Source organism: Octodon degus, unplaced genomic scaffold (assembly GCF_000260255.1).
Source record: "Octodon degus isolate 3935 unplaced genomic scaffold, OctDeg1.0 scaffold00091, whole genome shotgun sequence".
Classification (NCBI taxonomy): Eukaryota; Metazoa; Chordata; class Mammalia; order Rodentia; family Octodontidae; genus Octodon; species Octodon degus.
Window position 1 is genome coordinate 6988238 of NW_004524667.1, and position 25282 is coordinate 7013519.

At 36.7% G+C, this 25282-nt stretch overlaps 2 protein-coding genes and 1 long non-coding RNA gene across 3 annotated transcripts in view; 2 read left to right on the forward strand and 1 right to left on the reverse strand.

The window, feature by feature from the left end:
• Lactb2 (lactamase beta 2) overlaps positions 1 to 3707 on the reverse strand; it is a 26090-nt gene extending 22383 nt beyond the window's left edge. Inside the window, exon 1 of the mRNA XM_004637538.2 lies at positions 3537 to 3707. Within this exon, the coding sequence (XP_004637595.1) occupies positions 3537 to 3658 (122 nt within the window). The 5' untranslated portion in view covers positions 3659 to 3707. The remainder of the gene's footprint in view (positions 1 to 3536) is intronic.
• A 231-nt stretch (positions 3708 to 3938) lies between these two features.
• On the forward strand, positions 3939 to 11206 carry LOC111818429. Its single transcript, XR_002822419.1, has 3 exons — positions 3939 to 4025; positions 8492 to 8570; positions 11128 to 11206. It is a non-coding gene; the product is annotated as an uncharacterized LOC111818429 (long non-coding RNA).
• Positions 11207 to 12544: 1338 nt separating this feature from the next.
• Xkr9 (XK related 9) overlaps positions 12545 to 25282 on the forward strand; it is a 22951-nt gene continuing 10213 nt past the window's right edge. Inside the window, exons 1-2 of the mRNA XM_004637539.2 lie at positions 12545 to 13082; positions 21114 to 21334. Of these exons, the coding sequence (XP_004637596.1) occupies positions 12811 to 13082; positions 21114 to 21334 (493 nt within the window). The 5' untranslated portion in view covers positions 12545 to 12810. The remainder of the gene's footprint in view (positions 13083 to 21113; positions 21335 to 25282) is intronic.

Below are 25282 nucleotides of genomic sequence, written 5' to 3' on the forward strand. Positions count from 1 at the left end.
TTTTTTTTTTTTTTTGGTTTGATTCTTTCCTATGCTTTGCTTTGTGGTTGTGATTCTTTCCTGTAATTTGCTTTCTTCACAATTAGGACAGCAGGGTGACACTTCACTTATGAACCAACTCATGAACTTCCTTAATTCACATTGTTTCACCCTACTAATTTAAAGTTGAGAGAAGAGTCTTGATGAAAAGTCTCAATTCATTCATCAGGAGGGGTTTACCGACTACCTACTATAGGCATGCCTTCACTGCATGCAGAAATCAAGACAAGCAACCCTCCTTATTTTCTAATGAAGGATGGGAAGGGTTAGGCTGTGTATGATAAAAAACAACAAAAGTAACAGCAGAAAGTTTTTACAGCGGATTAAAATAGGTAAGTAGACAGGAAGAAATCTGATGGCTGTCTCCCCATACCCCTGGACTGGGGATTGAACCTAGGAGTCTTGTTCCTGCAGTGCAAGACTCTGCCACTGAGCTACATCCTTGCCCTGGGATGGCTATCTAGTATGATCCTAATGTCTAGATATCATAAGGAAAGTAGAAGTGATGAATAGCTAACATCATATGCTAACATTTATTGTTTTCTACACATGCTTCATTTAGATGTCACTGAATCCTCATAGTATTCCTATGAGGTGGGTACTATATGACCCTTGTTTTGCAGATAAGGCATGTGAAGCTTACAAAGATAACTGTACTGTTCAAAGTTATGTATCTAGTAAATGGAGCCAGGATTTGAACTGAGATAACCAAGATTCTTAGGCTCCACAGTTGTAACTCTACTGGATTGGGATTTCATGTTATAAAAGACAATACCTACCCTCAAAGTATGCAGCCTTTTGACATGAAAAGTTAAAACTGTAACAGAGTTTTCTATTTTTTAGTTTTATTTTTTGTACTGGGGACTAAACTCTTCACATTGAGCTACTACCCAGCCACAGCCTTTAAAAAAAATCTTTTCATTAAAATTTTGAATAGTTCAGCAGATTAAAGCGCCTACAAGCAGGCGCAGGAGCTGGGGGTTCAATCCCTGGGCCTGCCCTGCCCCCGGGGTGCGTTAAAATGGCAATTGACACTGGGTGTGGTGGCAGGCACCTATAATCCCAGGTTTTGGGAGGCTGTAAACAGGTGGATCACTATGAGTTCGATCTATTAGTGAGACCCTGAACACTCTGTAGACCCTTCCTCCCCGACCTCAATTTTTCTTTTTTTGAGACAGGGTTTTGCTAAGTTACCCAGGCTGAGCTCAAACTTATAATTTTCCTGCTTCAGCCTCCCACAGAACTGGGATTATAGGTGTATACCACTACACCTAGCTGAGCAAATTCTTGAGTAATGGAGGAATGTGGAAATATTCTGGCAATCTGAGCTATTGTCTATTGATTCAAATGCTTACTACATACCTACATAATTAAATCTCACAGATCTACTAGTGCTCCAATGAAATTTATTTGGAACTCACAGAATGACAAGAACCAGAGGAAGACTAGCTAAAACTGCAGTTATTCAGCAGTTTTGGTATCACAAGTTTAAAAAAAAGCCAAAGAATGTAAATAATAATCATTCAGCAAATATTTATTGTACTGGGGGCAGCAATTAATACATCTTCAGTCAACTTATGTTCTAATGAGGTTTGAAAGTAGGGAAAAACATTAAACATCTTACACGAAGTGGAGTAAAGTACTCCTTGAAAAGTATGGAAAAAAAGAAAAGTATGGAGTGCTAAGACAGCATATGGGACTGAGTTAACACAATTTGAGGAGGTACAGAGGGCCTCTGAGGGGTAATGGAACTTCAAATGAGCCTTAAAGGGTGAGTGAAAGTCAGACACTACTGTACACTGAAGTCTCCAGGCAGAAATGATGCAACTCATCTAACACACATAGGAGAGCCGGCCTAGCTGGAATGAGGGAACAGATTTGCGATCAGCCTGATGAGGAAGGTGGAGCCAGAATATACAAGGCCTTCCCATTTTCATTTTTTTTTTTTTTTTAACTACTCTGGTTACATATTGGTGGATGAATTGAAAAGGGTCAAGAGTTGATGCACAAAAGCCAGTTAGAAGAATATTACAGAAGCCTGTGCAAGAGTTGTACTGGCTAACAGCAGTGGACATGAAGAACTCTGTGGTGTGTGGCAGGAAGTGAGGAAATGTCAGGGAGTGTACTTAAGCATTACCTTTCATAGACACAGGGACAGTTTTGTTTACCAACACCAGAATGACTGGAGAAGGACCTGGTTTAGTAGGAGAGACCAGAAATTCAGTTTGGGAAATGTTTCAAATGGCTGAGTCATGAGAGTAGAGACTTAAGAAACCAGTTAGCTATCTGGCCATTCCACTTCATGAGTTTATGTAATAATGTTAAGTAGTATCAGGTGATAGACCATGAATTTGCTCTTTCTTTAGTTTCAGATCTTTTAAGTCTCTTTAGCATGAGCTGAGTGTGCTGAGTGTGATTCTAGTGTTTAATGATAGTCACTATTTTTTATACAACATGGCTTCTAAATGGAAGACAATTTCATCTGGTTTTCTTTCCTTTTTTTACATATTTGATACTGGGTCTCACTACACAACTCCGACTTGTAGTGATCCTCCTGTTTTCAGTCTCCTCAGCAATGGGATTACAGGTGTGAGCCACCACAACTGGTCTTTCATCTGTTTTCAAACAATCTCTGTTAAGCTGTAAGAAAAGCAGGTTGTGTTGCCCTTACTGAGGCTGTACACTCATCCTCACCATGGTGGTCTCCCAGAAGATTTTCCAGGGTAATTCCGACTATATACGTGGCTGTCCTCTTAAGTACTGACTTTAGAAGCAGTTTAACATGGCTGATAGGGCTGGTCAGATAGGTCAACGGACTATGCACCTGCTTAGGCAAGTGCAGGGACCGGGGTTAAGACTGACGAAAGGTCTTGCACCTACTTTACTTTGGATTTAAATCTTTTTCCCACATCAGTTGCAATATTTCCAGTCTCTCCTATTCTCCTGCTTTAGAAATTCTTATTTACTGAAAAAGGGTAAAATACTGCCGATACTTCAAACGAAAACTCAAGGAGCTACACTTGTCACATACAACTCTAACAAAACCCAGTTAAGGTCAGCATTTCCTTCCAACACATACACTGTTTTACCGTCAAGTAAGTTGGAAGCCAGAAAATCCTGCCCTCTGTCGCTGAGTTAAGGAAATGTCGCCAGCACAATTAACTGTTACTGCGAGAGGAGGCTATATTATATTCCACGCAAACTATCAGGCAAAGTCACGACAGCAGAGCACTGCTTTTCTCTTGGACTCTTGAAGCCAAGAGATTGCAATTAAACACGGTCGCACTGGCATTTAAACGTGAAGCAAAGTAAATAGGGACTCGAAGGCAGGATTTCCCTTTTTCTGTTTTTTAACCCGACTTCGCCCTCTGTTACCACCTAGTTGCTTGGCTGGGCTGGGGCCCGGCGCTGAGACCCTTCGCCCGGGCGGAGCAGGCGCCGCCGCCCCGCGAGCCGCAGCCCAGGGTCCACTGTGCGGGCGCGGACAGGACGTTTACCTGGAGCCGGTCCCCACCAAGTAGGTGTTGGTGCCTCGTAGGGTCATGGGACCCGGATTACAGCCTAACACGCGCACCACCCGACAGGACAGCCTCTCAATGTAGGGTAGCGCAACAGCCATCTCCGCCTCTACGTTCCACTTGAAACAGGCTTCCGCCGCGCGGGGCCAAATAGCAGGCCTGAGGGGCGGGGAGAGTCACGTGACACCTCGCGCGCCGGGGAGGAGCTGGACTGGGCGGGGCCACGCGCCGGTCCTGGTAGCCACAGGGCAGGAGGCGGGACCTACCGCGGGCCGGGGGCGTGGCCAGATACCACCTGACGCCGCGTGGTTTGTGTGAGCGGCGGCGGCGGCGGCGGCGGCGGCGGCGAGAACGAATTTTCTGGCGCCAGTCTGAGGTGCTCCGGGGTGGCTCGAGAGGAGGCCGGAAGCGGGTGCCGTGGCACACGCAGGGTCCCGTTGCCTCAGAGGACTATGCTTTGGCAAGCAAGTGCGTCTGGATGGTTGAGAGATGCTCTAACTAGGGGAGGTGATCGAGGGCAGGCAGTTTAGGGTGAATACCAAGTCCTGGGACGCACTGCCGCTCAGAGACCTTGGTGGAGTGCGACTCAATTCTAAGTAGCGGTAACCAGTGTATGGCGTTTAATTCCGGGCCGGATCCTTTTTGCGCGCATCTCAAGCCTCAGAACAGCACTAAGAGACAGGCAGTCTTTTATCTCCATTTTATAAATGAAAAACGAAGCTTGGGATGCTTGCCCAGCTAACAGCTCTTTAAACCCAGTTTTTGTGTCAGGCCTCCTGTCTCTCCCACACCAGCACTCCTGTGCGCGTGTAATTTTGAAAGAGGGTGGTGGTGATGGTGGGGGCTGCGCAGTATCAGGAAGAGCCCTACTTATGGCCCAGAAAGGACTGCACCATGGTCTTCTGAGGTTTGTTGTTCCCATGGGGAAGCAGGTTGGTCTGTGGAGTTTTGGGCCCAAGAAGGAAGGGTCTTGACCAACAAGTCCTTTTCTAAATGGCAAAGTTGAAAAATAATTTTAAAACTTGAATTATAAGTTACCTAAAAAAAAGGAAAAGCATAGTCCTGTGAACCAATTCCTTCAAATTACAATTGTGTCAACTACTCCCAAAGATGTGTGGAACATACCTACTTCTCACTGTACTTTGTAAATTTTTTTATTAGTACATGTTTGTAGTACATAATACATTCCTTATGGGGAGTTAGTATATGTACAAAATACATACTAATTCCACTTTTTCTGATCTTCCCCCTTGCACCCATCTTGTTCTCTTGTCTGTTTTTGTACAAGTTTTCAGTACATAATGTTGTTTCTTATGTTGTTACTTTTTTTTTTTTAAAGAAATGAGCAATTTAATGCTAAATGGATAATTCTAAAATTTAGGATAAGTATTTTTAGCATGCTTTTAGAAGAGATTACTTGTTAGTGACATTTAGTTTACAAGTCAGCAGTTTAATAGATCAATTGAAAAACATTTATTTATGAGAAATTTGTCTTCTGTCTCAAAAATGTACACTTAATGGAAAAGTTTCCAAAGTGGTTACTTAATTACTCATTTTAAATCATCTTTGCAATAAACAGTGTGCCTTTCAAAGATGTTTGGAGTACCTATCAAAATCTATCAGACATTTTCATCCTAACAATATTTATTTATAGTCATCAGTTAATGGCTATTTAGCAGGAAGCTACCTTTATTCTCCCTCTTTAAGATTGCTGCTGGAAAATCATTGAATCCTGGAGAATAGAATGAGGTAGTAATTTTGGAATCATAGTTTTCCTGAGATTCTGGCCACTACTTTTCCCATCTTTTAATCACTACAATATCCCTTGTACTTTCCATCATAATTTCATTTAATCCATTTTTAAGCTCTTCATTTGACAGATGAAGAAACTGACCTAATAAATGATGTCAATCAAGTGATTTTCATAAGGTCATATAAGATAATGGTAGAACAGAAAGGCAAGTGAACATGGGTTAAAAAACCCGAAATTGAAGTGGTTGTGGCATATTGTATATAGGTTGAGCTTAGAAGTGAGATCTAGACTATAAATAAAAGCTGAATTTTTTGGGATATATTTTGCAATGTGACTTGAAGTTTAACTTCCTCTCCAAGAAATAAGAGCAAAGATTTTTATGTTCTGTTGAGTTGTATTTATAAGCATTTATTATTTGCTTACAGTCTGTGAAGTATTATAGGAATATGGGGGTGTTAAAATGAGTGAGCTAATCTGTGCTTTCAAGATGATCATAACTATGAAGTAGATGTACATGGCATTATTTTAAAATGTGAATAAATCCTCAAAAAGTGCAGGTAAAGTGAATTTCTAGTGGAATTTCTAGGTGGAAGGGAAGAATACTATTTGTTTAGAAGATATTTAAGGCTTAGACCTTAGTCAGTGCCACTATTGAGAAGTAATGTAACCTTTGAGATGTGGAGCCTTGTGGGAGATCTTCATGTTAGTAAGGACACACCCTCGATGGGATTGTGCCACTCTTGTCTCTTTTGCTTCTGGGGCATGAGGTGAGCATATCCTCATGAGAGAATGTGTGGATATATATGGTAATATTCTGCCTCTCACCCTCAAAGGGCTCATGCCCATCCTTTTATGCAAACAAAGTCCTGACAGTTTCATTTCCAAACAGTCCAAATTCAGAGACTCCTGAGATTTAAAGCAAATTAGTAGGTGTGGGTCCATATAAAAATGAAAAGAAAGTTAAACACTTACAACAACAGTGGCACAAGATAAACATTGCCATTCTAACAGGTACAACAGGATAGAAAGGAATGAGACCAAAACAAGACCTAAATCCAGCATGTTAAACATTAAAATCCATGAGTTTATGTACAACACCTGGGGTAATCTGTAGTAAAATGTGAACTCCAAGAGACTTGGACAGCCCTACTCTAACATTACTGGTGGTTGTAGTCCTTTTGGGTTCTCTCTTGGCCCATCTTTTCTCACTTCTTGTAACTTACCTCAGACATTCTAGGTTCCTGGCTTCTCCTACATTCTGACATCTCCACTTGCTTGCCTCATGTACTGCCTTCTTAGGAGCATATTGCTTGGCCTCCCAGGCCTTCTTCTGAAATACAGGTGGAAGTCTCTCTGACCCCATATCTCCTGCATTCTGCGTATATATAAAACCAGCACCATGTTAATGATGCCAAGGTCTGCTACCAGCTGGAGCAGTAGCCAGGCTTCCTTTAATCCCAGCTTTAGGGAGTCTCTTAAGTTCCTAGATGGCTGATCACTGTGAACTGAATCCAGAGAAACAAATTCCTAAGGCAGCCACTAATCTGTTACATGGCACTTTAGGGTTCTCTTTTCAAAGCAAAGTTATTCACCTTTGCAAATTTGAGCCTGAAGGTTAGGGCCTTCCTGGTCTCTCACACTCTCTCAGGTATTTTTTCTATTGTACATTTTCAAAGTACTTGACTTCTTTTAATGCTAATCTTTTCAGCAGCTAAGTTTTCTTCTGCTCAATCTTTGCAGGCCCCAACTTTACTAGGGCTACTTTTCTGACTTGTTAAGTCATTCTGCTGGGCTCTTTGCTCTTGAATCTCAAGGTTGAGCAGGCTAAAAGTCCTCAATAGCAGCCATGTCACAGTCTCAACATTAGATTGCCTTGAAATTTTTTCTACCAGGTTAATTAGTTTGCTGCCCTTAATCTTAGCCTATGGCAGTGTCTCAGGACAGGAATAAAATGTACACAAAATTTCTGACAGAGGGTAACATATATGGCCTAATCCAACTGCCATTGGAGTTTTTGTTCGCAACTGAAACCTCCTGAGCCTAGTCTTACCAATTGCATTTTTATCAGCATTGTGCTCTGAGTTCTGACCAGAATCTCCCACTAAGCTTAGCATGATTCATTAAGCCTCAGCGTGCTTCTAGCTCACTTTAGTGTTTCCCCAATTGGCATCTCCAAACCTTTCCAGACTGCTCCTGCAAGCTAAGTCCAAAGACTTCTAAATCACATGGCCAGGTAGCATCACAGTAACAACCACACTTTTGTGATACTAAAACATGTTTTAGTTATTTTTTCATTGCAGATACACCCAACACACAGAAATTAAAGGAAAACAGGCTCATAGTTTGTGGAGGTCTTAGTCCATAGTCATCTGGCTCCAAGGTGGGGTGGAATGGAAGTGGGACATGGCAGAAGAGAAAGAGATCATGCCATGGCAATGGGAGGCAGGAATCAGAGGATGAGGACAGGAGCTAACCCTTCTCTGCCACAACCCCCAAGATCCACCACCACAGAGGACTTACTTTGAAACATACTTAGCTATAAACTCATCAGTAGCTGTGTCTACTCATAAATATCACATTCTCATGATCCAGTCATCACTCCAAAGTCTCACCTGTGAGTGCATAAGGCTTTGGGGAACATCTAGATATGAACCTCAGTAAAGACTGAGTTACTGATACTTTGTAAATTCTTTATCAGAGTATTTCAAATTTAAGAATCTGAATACTTGACACACTTGGCTTGTCATTCAGTGGTATCTTCTGTGTATATGCTGTTTTTTTTTTTTTTTTTTTTTTGAGGCAGAGTCTCACTATGCAGTTCAGGCTGGCCTCGAGCTCACTTTGTAGCCCAGGCTGGTTTTGAACTCGCAACAACCCTCCTGCCTCAGTCTCCCGAAGCACTGGGATTACAGGCATGTGCCACCTCACCTGGTTATGCTGTAATATTTAAGACTTAATTGACAAATACAATGAAAGCTTGGAATGTAGTCAACCAATAAATGGAGCCATTTATTTGTTTTCCTCAGTGAGGTAATTGTAAAAGAGGTGTATGAGGCCTATACTGATACAGGCTGTTATCACTAGATTAGAAAATACCACATGTGACTAACAGCTGATTTCAGTTTCCTATTAGTATTGAAGCTTAAAGGGTTATAAGTCCTATAATTATGCTTATTTTCAGTGAAGAAGAAATAAAAAATTCACAGGATGAAGATTTTTCCAGAAGGGATTTTGAATTAAAGAAGACTTTATAATGACAAGTAAGTCTGCATTTTCTATGGGTTAAATTTTATTTATTTTTTTTTCTTCAAACATCTTACTGAAGGGAGATCATGTACAAGGGTAAAGGTTATGTACTTTGGGTGGCAGCCAGGTAGCAGCATAGCTAGGCTGACTTCAGAATAAAATTGAGCTGAAATTGTCTTATTAAATCCATAAGTATAACAAGTCCCTTAGCAGCAAAAAATTTTGTAGGTGGTTTTACTTTTCCTAAAGTGGTATTGCAGTAATGTGTTTAGATGTAGAAGTACAGATAAATTGTCTTTAATACAACTTACAGTTGGCTTTTGTAGGCTGTCTTTATGAGAACTGCTAGATTCTCTTCCGTTTGGAGTTATGTTCTGCCTGATTTAATTAGGAATATGGACATTGTCATATTCACACAGAAAGTGAAGATTAATCTGTTTAATGTTCTGTCAATAATTCAATTCCTGTTTTTTTAGAAATAATTCTCACTTTGTAGAACTTAACATAAAATTGCTGTAGTTTCACTTTTCATGACAAGTGAAGTTTTTTTGTGGGTACAGATTAAGAAATTCCCCACTAAAATTGTCTGTAATTTTAAAGAAGTTGTTTACATTTAAAATCACCTGATATGAAATTTTAGTAGAATTGCTACATTTTAGTCAAGTTTTACTATTCTGAACATGTTTTGGGTTAGTTTTTCCTAGCCTCACATCCTTTGTAATTTAACTATATTCTTTTGCATTTTTTAATACAGAGAATAGTAATATACTGTTTCAACTATCTTAAGCTGTAGGTGCTATGCCCATGCATCGTATTCAAGCAGCTTTTAATGTTTTCTCTTCCCCCTTCATAGCCTGTGTAGTATATTGTTGTTATTATGACCCAAGCATTGGAGGCAAACAGACTTTACTTAGTAGAGATAATACACCTTCATATCTAATATCTCTAGCCCTCAATATTTTATCAGCAAAATGGGACTAATAATACCTTTCTCATAGGAATTTGTGAGGATTTAGTGAAATAATATATTTAATGAAATAGCATAAAACATTTCCCCTATAGTAGTAACACTTAGTAAGAGTGGGTACAGTTATACTATTTGTTCTTCTAGTCTACGTGGATTTTTCTCCTAGACAGTAAATTCTAAAAAGTTACATTTTTAATAATGTTGGAACAGGATTTGGAAACAAATTAAACATACCCAATACAATTATGCTAAGAAATCTTTGCCAATACTCTGGTTTCTCTTTAGATTGTATAAATCTTTTGCTTTTTACTAAAGAAATCTTTGCCAATATTCTGGAACTTCTGTTTCTGGTGAATATATTTGAACTCTAGCTGTTATTTCCATGTGAGAAACTTTCCATTTGATATTCACATGGCTAGTTCTATTACTCACATGCCTTCTTCTCAGTCGGTACCTGACTTGTCTAATTAGAATTTTAGTTTATAATGTGCCCACATCTTTTCCAACTCCCAGTATTCTGTGTGTGTGTGTGTGTGTGTGTGTGTGTGTGTGTGTGTGTGTGTTTGAGACAGAGTCTCGCCATGCAGTTCAGGCTAGCCTTAAGCTCACTTTGTAGCGCAGGCTAGTCTGGAGCTTGAAATGATCCTCCTGCCTCAGCCTCCCAAGTGCCGGGATTACAGACCTGGTCTTTCTTAATACATTGCTTTTCTCCTGAATAGCATTGGTCACTTTCTGCTATATTTTATTTACTTACTGTTTTTATTGTTAGTTCACTTTTTGTGTTAGGATATAAGTTTCACAAGGGGAGTGATTTCCTTTCAATTTTTTTGTGGGGGAGGTATTTTTGACTTTTTCATTACTTGATTTACCCTGACAGTCTAAAAAACACCACATAATAGCTTCTAAGTAACTCTCTAATTAATTCAATTGAACAAAACCTCCTCATCAGTCTCATCCTCCTAAACGCATGTATTTGTTGGACTTGATGTTTTTCATATCAAGAGGAGAAACTTACTTCAGGGAAATTTATGGCCTGTAAAAATTGGAATTAGGAAAATCAAAATTTAAAATTATTTTTCAATTCTGTTGGTAATGGCATTTTGTCAAGAAAAGTAGTTATTATGAAATTTGTTTTAGTCTGTAAAAAGAGTAAAATACCTTTTAATATTATTCAGAAAATAAGAAAATTGCCCTAAATAGGATGAGAAGAACACCACCTGTATTGAAGTATTCTTTCACCTCTGGGATTTTCAAGTAATAAACATTCTTTATAGATGATATAGTATATTAGCTGTTCTGGTTTGCTTAACAGAATACTACAGACTTTTTTGTTTAAACAACATAAGTTAATTTTCTCACATACTGGAGACTTAAATACAAATTCAAGTTGTTATCAGGTTTGGTTTGTGGTGGATTCTCTTAGGCATCATGCCATAGTACTTTTTTTCCTTTACATAATATAAAAGAAAATAAGGGATTCAAAACTCAGAAATGCATGGTAATGATAACTAACATTTCTTGAGCTCTGTGTCAAGTACTCTCCTAGGGATGGATGGAGAGTACTTTACTCTCTAAAGCATATACGTTATTATCTTCTATTTTAGATGAACAAGGAAGAAAAGAAAATGTTTAAGGACACAGAACAAATGGGCAGCTCCATTAATACTGAGACTCAGCTTTTCAAATGACTAAGTGGGCAAGATAGCTACTGTGGTAAACCTCGTATAAAGTGTACTACATGAAACAGGTAGCTACTGCTCATGAAGTAGTAGTGGAGGGTTATTTTTGATAGCAGAATTATGTGGAACACAAACACTTGAATCATAAAAATATTGTCTACAGATTTCATTTAGCACAAATTTATGAAGTAGATATTGTAATAGTAGTATGGTATCTACATTTTAATTTTGGTAAATTTATTTTTTATTTTTATTTATTTTAAAGAGAAAAAACAAAAACAAGAAGAGCAAAGACAGAAACAAAGCAACATACACCAATGCAAATGGTACAGAATTTCAAAATAAGAATAAAAAATTAACAGTGGTTGTTATATTTTGGTAAATTTAAATTAGGACATTTTATATATAACATTTAGCTCAGTGCCTGACACATAATGCTACATAAATTTTAGCCCTCATTAGTAGAATAAACATCTTTTCTACTCAACAAAAGTCCATATAAGAATCATTTACCATTGCTTTTATTCTAAGAATTTATAAAAATAATGCATGAGTGCATGAGTATGTTGTAAAACCTAGTTAGATGCATGGAGAGTAAATGAATTTGCGTCTTGTACTCCATTCCCTTTCACTGTCAGTATACTGTATAATGAAAAACCTTAAAGGCTCCATTTATGTTTCTGGTGCTGTGTTCACCTAATACTTCTTGGAGATCTCTGGAAGTCAGTTTAAGTAAAGTCACTTCATACTTTTTAAAGGTTGTGTGATATATCCTTTACTGTGGATATATTATGATTTGTTGAACTAGGCCTCTCAGTTGTCCTTTAGCTAGTTCTCAGTTTTTTGTTGTTATAAAAAAGACTGCAAGGGTACATGTCTTTGTGCATATCTGTGAACATTTCCATAGGCTAGAATCCTTCAGGCAATTTCTGTGTTAAAAACATAATAAGAATTTTCACAGCTATTCTACCTTTAGTAAATTTATTTTAGCAAGTTTGTAATGTACCATTTAAGTACATCTTTGTTTACTTTATCATTTTCTTGTGATGACACATGTAGGCTGTTTTCAGGTTCTACCATTATACATGATCCTATGGTAAACACTTCTGTTGAGAGAATTCTATTTCTAAAAGATAAATATTTTATCTGAAAGGAAATACTCTGAGAGGAAGTTATCAACTAGTAAGTAGGTTGCTGAGTCTTTACTTTCTAAAAGCTATTAGAAGACCTGTATTTAGTGGCAATATATTATTCTTAGAAAAATAGATAAAATCAAGGTTCAGGCTTTAAATTTATGATTCTTAGAAACTTATAGTTTTGTTTTATTTCATTTTAGGTATTGTCATCTGTAGTGAAGATCACTGTAAAAGAGAAGATTGAGTAACACCTGATTTAGATTTGAGACTTAAAAAAGAAAGTTAAAATTAGTCATTTCAGCTTTTCTGTTCTCATTTCATAATACTTAATATTTTTCTAAATTGATTTAGGGAGTAGAAATTAAAATTCAGTGCCATACCAAAATATGTGCTGATATTTGTCTTGGAATTTTTTTTTTTTCATATGTGAGAAGAGAAGAGAGTAGATAGCTAAGAGCTATAGTTGTTCATAATGAAATACACTAAATGCAATTTTATGATGTCAGTTCTTGGCATTATAATCTATATAACTGATTTAATTGTGGACATTTGGATATCTGTCAAATTTTCCCTTGAAGGACAATATGTTTTTGGTGTTTTAACATTAAGTTTTATGCTTTTTGGAACACTAGTAGCCCAGTGTTTTAGTTATTCTTGGTTCAAAACTGATTTAAAGAAAGCAGGCCAAGAAAATCAGCACTGTTTTCTTCTACTTCATTGCTTGCAAGGAGGAGTTTTTGTAAGGTGAGTCAACACTTTTGATCACTAATATTGGTATTCATTTATCCAAACATTAACTAGCTTTTTCTGTCTGGAAAGTCAAATGGGCAAAGGTCTCCTATTTGTAAGTAGCACAAAGGTTACTTTCTCTTCCCTGTTGGTATTTATATGAGTCATTGCTGTGCTGTCAGACTTTTCCAGATTCATTCACACAGCAGTTTAAGTTACCTCATTAAGTTACTTTTTCTGCTGTATACTCACTTTGATCCTTTTATATGCATTCTAAGTCTAATAGTGCAAATGTAGCCTATCATTTACAACTCTTAGAAAAATACTTATTTTTAAATATTCTACTACTGGTTTGACTAAATGAAAATTTTATTATAATCAGTAGGCATATAATTATCTAGGTGCAGAGACATATGACAACCAAAAACAACCCCCAAAACAGGTTAAAGCTTTACTTTCAATTTGAAAAAATAGAAACTAAGTAGACATTGAGAATTTCATGAATATTTGTACTTCTAATTTAATATGACATTTTAATTATTACCTGAGGGATAATTATTCTGTTAAATTTGAGGAGTATAATTTTTTGAGTTCTTTATATGTTCTAGATTTTAGTCCTTTCTCTGAGGAACAGCTGGCAAAATTTTTTCCCACTCTGTGGGATGTCTCTTCACTCTTAGTGGTTTCTTTTGCTGTGCAAAAACTTTTTTTTTTTTTTTTTTGGTACCGGGAATCAAACTTGGGACCTTGCGCTTGCCAGGCAAGCACTTATGCCACTGAGCTATTTCCCTGGCCTGTGAAAACTTTTTTTTTTTTTTTTTTTGCGGAACTGGGAATTGAACTCAGGCCCTTGCGTTTGCCAGGCAAATGCTTATTCTACTAGCCATCTCCCTGGCCCCATAAAAACTTTTTAATAAGATGAGATCCTGGTTGTTTTTTTTCTGATATTTCCTGTGAGATTGGGGTTTTGTTCACAAAGTCTTTGTCTATACCTATATTTTCAAGAGTTTTACCTGTTTTGTCTTCTAACAGATTCAATGTTTCTGTTTTAATATTTAGATTATTAATCCATTTCATTTTAGTTTAGTGCATAGTGATTGATATGAATATAGTTTCAGCATGTGGAAAGCTGGTTTTCTTAGTATCATTTATAAAGAGGATCTCTTTCTTCAAGTGAAAGTATTTGGCCCCTTTGTCAAAGGTAAGGTGGCTTAGTGTGTTTGGAGTTGTTTCTGCATTCATTTATCCTTCTGCATTCATTTATCCTTATCTTTTTTTTTTTCTTTTTTCAGTACCATGATTTTTTTTATCATTATAGCTTTGTAATATAATTTCAATTAAGGGATTGTGATGTCCATTGCTTTTGCTATTCTAGGTCTGTTCTGGTTCCAAATGAACTTCAGGAATGCTTTCTCTAGTTCTGTGAGTTATACTGCTGGTATTTTGATTGGGATTGCATTAATTCTGTATAAGACTTTTGGAAGGATAGCCATTTTCACTATATTGTTTTTTCCTGTCTAAGAGCAGAGGATATCTTTTCATTTTCTAATACCTTGTTCCGTCTCTTTCTTCATGGTACTGTAGTTTTCCATGTATATATTTTTTATTTCCTTCATTAGATTGATTCATAGGTATTTCATTTTTTTTGGATGCTATCGTGAAAGGTGTAATTTTCCTAAAAAATTTCTCTCTCAGTGAGTTTGTTATTTATGTACAGGAAGGCTATTGATTTTTAAGTGTTGACTTTGTATCCCGCTATGCTGCCAAATTTGGTTATTAAATGTAGAGGTCTTTTTGTGGAGTTTTTGGAATCTTCTATATCATGTCATTCACAAATTATGATAATTTAACTTTTTCCTTTCCTGTTCTTACTCCTTTTCTTTCTTTCCCTTGTCTAATTTTTCTGGCTAATGTTTTAGAGTGAAAGTTTTCAGTTTTTGTCCATTTAGTATAATGCTAGCTGTTGTTTTGTTATAGATGGTTTTTAATTGATTGAGATAAAGACTATGTATTTCAATTTTATATAGAGTTTTTTTATCATGAAACATTACAGTTGTATTAGTGCTTAGTTGACTTTTCATGTTTAATATTTTTTATGTAGTGGGTACACTGGCATTTTGTGAATATATACTTATGATTATCTCTTGTTTTTAGATTTTTCCCTTTCAAAGATGTAGTGACTTTTGTGTCTTAATCAGTCGTGGCTTGAAATCTTTTTCATTTGCAAATGAAAGTTACCCCTGCTTTTCCCTGAGTTCCTATTGAAGTATTGTTTTCTATTGTTTGACTTTCAGTCTGAATTTCTTTTTGAATTAAATGTGTTTCTTATATGTGGTATATTGTTGGCTCTTGCTTCTTAATCTGTTCTGCCAGTGTGTTTCTTGTGTTGGTGAATTGAGACCTTTACACTGATGATTTGATTGAGTGACATGATTGAGTGATATGTATTGACTGATATGACCAAGTATGGTAGCTATTGGTTTGCCACTTTTAAGCATATAAACTAGATTCGTGGTTATATAGCAAAATTTAAAGCAAACCAGAAGATTGTTTATAGTAAGTATGGTGATTTTTACCCTTGGGACAAGAAAATTCAGAAGGGGTTAGGGGTAAAACAGAGAAATAGAAGAAAAGAAAGATTAGAAGCAAGGCTGGGAGACAGGAAAGGTACAAGAACTTTGGGAAACTGGTGAAAAACACAGGAAAGAAAGAAGGAAATAAAAACAGAACAGAAGGAAAAAACAACAAAAAACTAGAATTAATATTTGTATTCATATAAAAATAAGAACAAACAATCCAGAAAAAAAAAATAGAAAAAGGTACTCCCCGCCAAACAAAAGGAAATGTCCACTTTAGTGGACATGTCTCTGTTGTCAATGGTAGACAGAGTGGTCAGACAAAGCCCAGATCTAGATCTGTATTGATTAATCTCTGCGGTAGATTTTCAGTGGGGTAGTGGATAGTTGCGGCAAGACTGCACCACTAGTTCCACTGAAGTTGAGGATGGTTTCTGGCTGTGAGGCTGGAAACCAAGTTATTCAGCCAGCAACACTCTGTGTGCCTCCTGCCTGCTTCAGCTTGGCTCCCTATCAGCTTGAACTCAGCAGCCTTACCCTTGCACTGGGAGCAACTAGGTCGAGCTACCCCATAGCTGTTCTGTGCTCTGAGCTCGATTGGCTCTTCTCCATGATGGTAGCAGGTCAGTCTCCCTTTACTGGGGGCTGTCTGAACCAGAATAGCTCACTAGCCACTGCATCCCACCACATCCACTGCTCTATTCCTTGGTTGCATTTCTCAGTAGAGGCATCTGGGGTTGTCAGCAGTCACCATGTGTATGCAGGTTTCAGCCACCCCTCCCATATAATAAGCCAGGGCTCAGGGGGCAAGCCTGCCACTTACTTTTGCATTGAGGTCTCTCTCTTCATTCTCCCTGTGGGCATTAATTCTTGCTTCAGATCTTTGCTGGATTGCAAGCACCCACTTTCCTCTTTTCTTCCTTACATTGCTATATTCCATGTCTGGATACTAAGTCGCAGAGAAACTATTTCTCTGCTGTTCACCACTCTACCATCTCTTCCTTACAGATTTTTAAAAGCACATTTATCGTAGTTATTTTAACTTTTTGTTTGTCTATTTAATGTCTGGATCATCTATAGTTATGTTTCTATTAACTGGTATGTTTCTACTAACTCTTTTTATTCTTTACCAGAGGGTCACATTTTCCTGTTCAGTTGTATGTTAAGTAAATTTTTACTATGTTGTGAACATCACAAGGTAGGAGATTGGTTCTTTGTAGAGACACTAGTTTCTGTTATCCTGTGATGAGAAAGGAATTAAATTATTTGACAAATTGCCTAGTTGCCTACAAAGTCTTGGTTTTAGCTTTCATAGGAATATTTATTTGGCTTTTGGCCTTGGCTCTGGGGAACAATGTTTTAGTTCTAATGTATGGTTTTTGTGACAGTTAAGGTGTATTGTCAACTTGATTGACTTGGGAGCAGCCAGTGGGATTAGTAATGCATACTTTTAGATATGTCTGGGTGAATCATGAAGGCATGGCCTTGAGGTCTATATATATTCCTTTATCTCTGGCACTGTTCTCCTGCTAAGCCTCCCAGTCACCAGGAACTATCTTTGCTTGATTACATTCCTTCACCATGATATTTTTTGCCTTTGAGCCAGCCCACCATGAACTGAATCCCTTAAACCATTAACTAAGTGAACTCTCCTCCTTTAAATTGTGGGTATCAGTCACTGTAACTCAGTGATGGAAAGCTGACTGTTATAGATAGGTTTTACTCCTAAGTCGGGGAAGTTTTGATACTTCAGGAAAATTCCTAAGATATTTACCTAACTCTTAATTTGGAGAGATTCCAATTTTTACTATTCCCTCTTATAGCTGCTAAAATCTTAGATTTTTTCTAGCTTTTTTTTTTTTTTTAGCTTCTTGGAATATCCATATATGCACCTTATGGGGTCACTGAAGGATTTGAGTGAAACACATGCAAATTTTGGCCTTCTACACTCTGTGGTTCCCTCTTTTATGAGATCTTTGCTTAAATTTTAACCATTTAATAGGCCAAGACTTAGTATTCTGACTGTTTGGGCCAAAAGATAATGACTGTCTGCTTGAGCTGTGTGTGCTTTCTGCTGTTTGTTTGGACTGGAGCTGCCTTCAGAGTGAACGTTAGATAAATTTATGTCTTTTGTAGTGTGTTTCCCTTCTTTTAAGGCTTGAATGGATTCACATTCCTTCATATTTTTGGGTGGTCTTCTGTGCTTTTGTTTATTAAAAAATTGTGTCTACAATTTATCATAGTTACTAGCAGAAGGCTTTGCCTAATAAAAGGTGTTTTATTATTACTAGAAGGCAGGACCATTTTATTTCAAATATAAGGATATGTAGAGGTAGCTGAGCATGGAGGCTTATACCTAAAATCCCAGCACTCAAGAGACTGAAGCAGGAGGACTGTTGTGAGTTTGAGGCCAGCATGGGCTACATAGTGAGTTTAAGGCCAGCGTGGAATATAATAGCAAGACTCTATCTCAACACCAAACAAACAAACAAACAAACAAACAAAAAGAATATGTGGAGATAAACTGTGCTAAGCACCCTTGCCCTACCTCTCTGCCATTGACTGTTTGTCCCATAAAAGTGAAACAGTGTTCTATTGGTTCAAAAATTGTGTTCATATTCTCTTTCTCATGAAATTAGTCTCAGATAAGCAGAACTTCATATAGATTTGCCTTTGATTTCTCCTGCAGTATTAGAAAAAAAAATCTCGGAAGTCACTAGAAATGTGAATGTACACATTCCTAAACAGACCTGTCTGGTTTTCAGTAGGCACTTACGTAACATTTAACATGTGTCAGGTACAGATCTAAGGATTTTATATTTTGACTCATTTAATATTCACATCAACAAAGTGAGGCTAGGTACGATAACTGGCTTTATTTTCTGGATGTGGAAAGTTGAATCACAGATTAAGCCAGGAAATAGGTGTTGGAGCCCATATTGGAACCTAGGCATTCTAGCGTGATTACAATGTACACTCTTTTATTGGTTGTTAGAGTGAATTGGGATCCCTCTGTGTTGTCCAAACTGGATTTAAACTGATTTTCTCCAATGATCCTATTACTTCAGCCTCTCAAGCTACCTAGGACTATGGGTATATGCCACCATACCCTGCTGAGTCTGAGCTCTTATCTACTGTGTTCTGTTTCTTCTCCCCGTCGGCAGCTATACACTAATTGCCCTGTGTATATACTGTTAATATATATGACTTTAAAAGTTTTGTAATACTATCTATGCTATTGGTTTATAAGCTACTTCAAAACTAGCAACATTATACTTCCTGTTGTGAAAGATACCCAGAAAAGACTCAAACACAACTACTCCTATGAATCTTGCCAGTAATTAATTAATTCTAGGCAGTATTAATACTACCTGTTTTTTCTTCTGTATGGAACTTATATTTGTGATGAGATTTATTTCTTCTGCCTTGTATTTCTACAAGTATTTCAGATTTGGCCTTCCCATTAGGTTAAAATACACTGAGGATAGACACCATGTTCTCAACTCCCTCCCTCTGAGATTGAATCCAGGGTTTTGCAAATGTTAAACAAGCACTGTGCCACTGAGCTACCCCCCAAGCTGTTTTTACTACTTTTCTTTTTCCCTGAGATAGGGCCTCGCTATATAGTCCAGGCTGGCCTTAAACTCACTGTGTTCCCTAGGCTTGCCTAGAACTTGCAGCAGTCCTCCTACCTCAGTCTCTCCAGAGCTGGAATTCCAGATGTGCACCGCCATGCCTGGCTATTACTTATTTTTGGAGACTTGGTCTTGCAAGTCTTCTAGGCTTGCCTGGAAATTGCACTCCTCATGACTGGTTTAGAATTAGTCAAAAATAAATGTGTGACATTATTTTCACTATTCTATTAAAAACAGGAATTTGCTATAAAAATATAAATAAAATCTCACCTTCTTGTAAGGTAATATATATGTGCTATAGTTAAGATAAATTGCATGAACTGAAATTACAGTTTCTTTTGGAAAGTAGAGGTTAAGACTAGGATTCATAAAGCCCAGGTTTGGGCCCTAGATCTGCCTTCCTCCTCCTCCTCTGGAAAACTTTTAGGAAATCACTCTACTTTTGCCAGACTTAATTTTCTCATCTGTGAAATGGGAGTAATGTATAATAATCTCAGTTCTTGTAAAGATGAAATATGATCACGTAAAGTTAACAGATTAACTGCATAACTCGTATATCAAACATACATTAAAAATGTATGAAGTCACAATCTGAGTAAACCCACCACAAAATTTATAAAAAAACTCTGCTTAATAGACAATATTTTTGGAAAAATTCTGCACGTAAACACATTTTGATCTTTTTGTGGGTGCAGTGGTACACGTTTTTAATCCCAGAACTCAGGAGGCTGAGGCAGGAGGGTCACTGTGAATTCAAAGCCATCCTGGACTACATAGTGAACTCAAGGCCAGCCTGCACTATACAGCAGGACTGTGTCTCAAAACAAACCCCAAAATTACAAGTATATATTAGCATGTATAATAATGTCTAAAGGTGAGGAGAATAGGAGTGGGTGCATAGGGGAGAGGCATCAGAATTCTGTTGTGCAGAATGACTCAGTGAGGATAGTATACTATACAAGGTGTGAGCTAACATACAGTGAATGCTTAAATTAAAAGATACTTATTACAGTAAAAGACAGGCATTTTCCTACTCCTCCTTACTTCAAAAAACTTTACCCATTGTTCTTCCCACTTTGTAAAGCAGGTCTAGACGTCTTCTTTTGTGAGTATCTTTAATGCTCTGTTGGGGCTGCCTTATCATCCTGAGTCTGTCAAAATGCTTACTTTTCACAGCCATTTTGACCTTGAGGAAGAGCCATAAACCACACAGTGACAGATCTAGTGAATGAGGACACCCTGAAATTCTTTTGTGTAAGATTTTTCTTCTCTCAGATGCCCCTCAGTCACACTATAGTTTTGATCACACTGAAGTAGGACTTCCAGAACTTCAGAAAGTGGCAAGAATGATGGCATAGGGTATTTGAAATGAGGGATAATGTTTTAAGAAGGGTTAATGGAAATTTGTCTTTTACTATAATATGTTTTAAATTTAAATATCTATTTCAATCATTTGTTACATATTTCTAAAAGCTAGAAGAAAGGATTTTGAATACTTTTTACAGTAAGAAAAATACGCTGGCCACTAAAACAGGGCGTGTTGGCACATGCCCATAATTCTAGCACTGGGGAGTCTGAAACAAAAGGATCACTAGGAGTCCAAGCTGTGCAGTGAGACCCTGTATCAAGTAAATAAATAAATAAAAGATAAAAAGGAAAGTATGAGTCTTTGAGGACATACATGTATTTAAACTGATTCAAGTGTTATATTGTGTATACATACATTGGAACATGTATCATACCCCACAAATATGCATAATTTTGCTTTTATGTATCATTTAAAATAAATTTATAAAAATATATGACTGAAGATAAATGTTCATATTATTTTCTAGGTATTGGTTTGCCTTGAAAAGAGGTTACCATGTGGCTTTCAAGCATAGTGGCAAAACTAATAACTTCATGGATGAACAAATTGATTCAGATAAAGAAGTTATAGATGCAGTGACTGATCTGAGCATGCTTAGACTCTTTGAGACTTACCTGGAAGGCTGCCCACAACTTATTATTCAGCTCTACATCTTTCTGGAGCATGGTCAAGCAAATCTTAGTCAGTGTAAGTTTTTCTTTGTATTCTTTCTTAGATAAATGCCACTCGAGATCATGTCAATTATATAACTTGATGTGGGTTTAGAATTGTTTTAAAATGTAATTTTATATTTAAAAAATTTAAAAATTTTATAAGGCTGGCTAGGGATTTATTAATTCTATTTATTCTTTCAAAGAACTAACTCTTTGATTAATTGTTTGTATTGTTTTCTTAGTCTCCATTGTGTTAATTTCTGCTCTGATCTTTATAATTTTCTGCCTTCTTTGGGTTTTGTGCTTGATTTGCTCTTCCTTTTCTAAAAGCTTGAGGTGAGACAGAAAGTTATTTGGGCTCATTCTATTTTCCTGATATGAAAATTCCCCACTATCAATTTCCTTCTGAGGACTGCTTTTTTGTGTTCTACAGGTTCTGGTAAGTTGTATCTCCATTTTCATTTGATTTTAAATATTAATTTCTTCTTGAACTTAATTTATTTATTTATTAATTTTTTTTTGTATTTTAGGGAAGGGTCTACAGGGTGTTGAGGGTCTCACTATTAGATCTGACTCATAGTGGTCCACCTGTTTACAGCCTCCCAAGAGCTAGGATTGCAGATGTGCACCACCACGCCCAGTTTCAGTCATTGTGATAGCACATCCCCGGGGGTGGGTCTGGCATGGCAGGCCCAAGGATCGAACCCAGGCCCTTGTACCTGCTTGCAGGTGTTTTAATCATCTGAACTATTTGGCCAGCCCTCTTCTTGAATTTCATATGTGACCCATTGATTGTTCAGGAGGGTATTATTTAATTTCCATGTGTTCATGGAGTTTTTGTAATTTCTTTTGTCAGTAATTTCCAACCTCTTTGCACTGTGATCAGATAATATGCATGGGATAATTTCAATCCTTTATGCTTACTTAAGTGTGTACTATGAGCTCATATATGGTCTATTTTAGAGAACATCCCATGTGCAGCTGAAAAGAATGTGTTTTCTGATGTTTTTGGGTAGAATACTCTGATAAGTTCATTTCTTCATAAGTTTGGTTTTGTTCTGTTATTTCTTTGCCTAGTTGTTCTATCTCTTTGGAGCAAGGGTGTGGTAAAGTCCCCCATTACAATAATGTCATTGTTCATCTGATTTTTCCTGTCTGTTAAAATTTGTCCTATATAGTTGGGTGTGCCTACATTGGATGCATCAATATTTATGATTGTTATCTCTTCCTCTTATTTTTTATTTTTTTTTCTACAGTTTTATTGATAAACAGATAGCAATGAGACAGTTTCAAATCAAATCAGAAGTACAGTTTCAACAAATAATACACTGCATATATTCTTCTTAGTGGTTAATTGCTGTACAAGATGCGGACTTGTGATCCTATATCTCTTCCTCTTGAAGTTTTCCTCTAACAAGTATGTAGTGACCTTTTTTATCTCTTTTGATCATTCTTGGTTTGAAGTTCACATTGTCCGTGAACAGAATAGCTACCCCTGCTTTTTTTCTGGTTTTTCAATCCTTTGAATCTCTTTGAATTCAGTCTGTGAATTTCTTTTTGAGTTAAATTTGTTTCTTATCTATAGCATATTGTTGAATTTTGTGTCTTAATCCACTCTGCTAGTCTGTTTTTTTATTGGTGAACTGAGGACATTTACTTAATGGCTATCACTAATGCATATTGGCTTATCTTTGTCCTGTTATTCTCCTGCTGTTGATTCCCTACTTTTCTCCTCTTTTTTTTTTTTTTTTTTTCTTCCTCTTTAACTGCTTGCCATGCTTGGTGTTCCTTTCTATTGTTGCTGTTGGAATTGTGGTCATTTTTATCTTTGTACAGTATCTTTTAGTATTCTTTGTAGGGGTGGTTTGGTGGTCATGAATTTATTTAGTTGTTGTTTTGGAATTATCTCATTTCTCCATTAATTTTGAAAGATACTTTGTGGGGTACATCAGTCTGGGATCTAAGTTATTTTCTTTCAGGACTTGAAATACTTCACTCTATGCTCTTCTTGACTTGATGGTTTATGTTGAGATATCGGCTGTGATTCTAATGAGTTTTCCTATATAGGCAATTTGTTTCTTTAACAGCTTTTAATATTATGTTTTTTTGCTGAGTTTCTGGGATCTTGATTATTATGTGTCTGGGTGTAGATTCATTTCAGTTAAAGTTAGTTGGAGCTCTATATGCCTCATTTATTTGTATGTCAGATTCTTTTCCCATGCTTGGGAAATTTTCTGTTATTTATTTCTGCAAATAGTCTTTTTATGTCATTCATGTTTATGCCTTCTTTTTCATTGACACCTGTAAGACTTATATTGTTTTTCTGTGCGTCATTTTGCAGCTTTTGAATTATTTCCTGGTTCCTTGTTATTTTTAAGAGACCTTTTTTTGTAATTGCTAGCTACAGTGCTGTTTTCAAGGTCTGACAGTTTATCTTCAGTTTCATTAAAGTGATTTTTCCAACTTTTAATGGGATTTTTAATTTTCTTGATATCTTTTTTAATTGGTTTCATGCATTGTAATTGTTTCCTATATTGTTCATTTAAGGTTTGAATGATTTTTCTATGATCCTCTATTTAATTTTCAAACTTTACATTATTTTAAAGAGAATAGAAAAATAATAAAGAAGACATTAGAAATGAAACACAATTTAAAAAAAGAAGATGATAGGTGTTCAGCAGTGGTTATAGTGCACATTGTTGTCTTCAGTGTAGTTGCTCATATACAGATAGAAATATGTAAAATTGGTCAAAGTAAAAATCAACCAAAATCAAAGTAAAAAAAAACCCAAAAATCAACTTCTACCTTCAGAAAACCAATAGAAGTTAGTAGTATAATCATCTTAGCTATCCTGTGAATATATATGCATGTTTTTTCCCCTTCTTTTTTTCTCATCTTTTCTTCTTTCTCTTATCCCAATTATTAATCACTTATGCTCTGTTTCCTTTTCCTTTTATTGTATCTACTAAACCTTTCAGATTTTGTTTACTGTTTCAGGTTCTTATACTTGGAGACAATATGATGCTTACACATGTGGGTGTGATTTATTTCACTTATGAGTATAGCCTCTAGTTGCATCCTTCTACCAATAAAAACCTCAAGTTTATCTTTCTTTATAGCTGAGTAATATTCCAGTGTATAAAAATACCACATAATTTTTATCCATTCCTCAGTTGATGGGCATTTGGGTTGTTTCCAAGATGTAGCTATGACACATTGTGCTGCTATAAACATGGATTCACATATATCACTGTGGTATGATGTTTTCAGTTCTTATGGGAAAATACCCAGGAGGGGAATAACTGTGTCAAATGGACTTATAATCCTAGCTTTTTAGGGAATCTCCACACTAATTTCCATAGAAGTTGTACCAGTCTACATGCCCACCAACAGTGGAGAAGTGTTCCTTTTCCCCCATAGCCTCTCCAACATTTGTTATTAGTTGATTGCTTTATGAGAGCCATTCATTCTGGGGACAGATGGAATCTCAGTGTTGTTTTAATTTGCATTTCTTGAATGACCAGTGCTGTGGAACTTTTTTTCCTGTATTTATTTGTCATTTCTATTTTTCCTCTGAGAAGGGTGTATGAATCTCAGTTGTCCATTTTGATTGGATCTTTGAATTTGGGGGGATTGAAGTTTTTAATTCTTTATATATTCTAGATAGAAATCCTTTGTGTGACTGTTGGCTAAGATTCTTTCTTAATTTGTGGGTTTTATTTCCACTTTGCTCATAATTTTTTTTGATGCGCAGAAACTTCTCAATAAGATAAGATCCTAGTTGCTGATTCTTTAAAGTATTTCCCATGCAGTTTAGTTTTTCTCATGAACGTTCTGCCTAACATATGTCTTCAAGATTTCTACCTACTTTGTCTTCCAGTAGATTTAGTGTTTCTGTGTTTAATGTTTAGATCTTTAATACATTTGACTTCAGTTTAGTGTGTGGTAGTAGACCTGAATCTACTTTTAGCTTTTGACATTT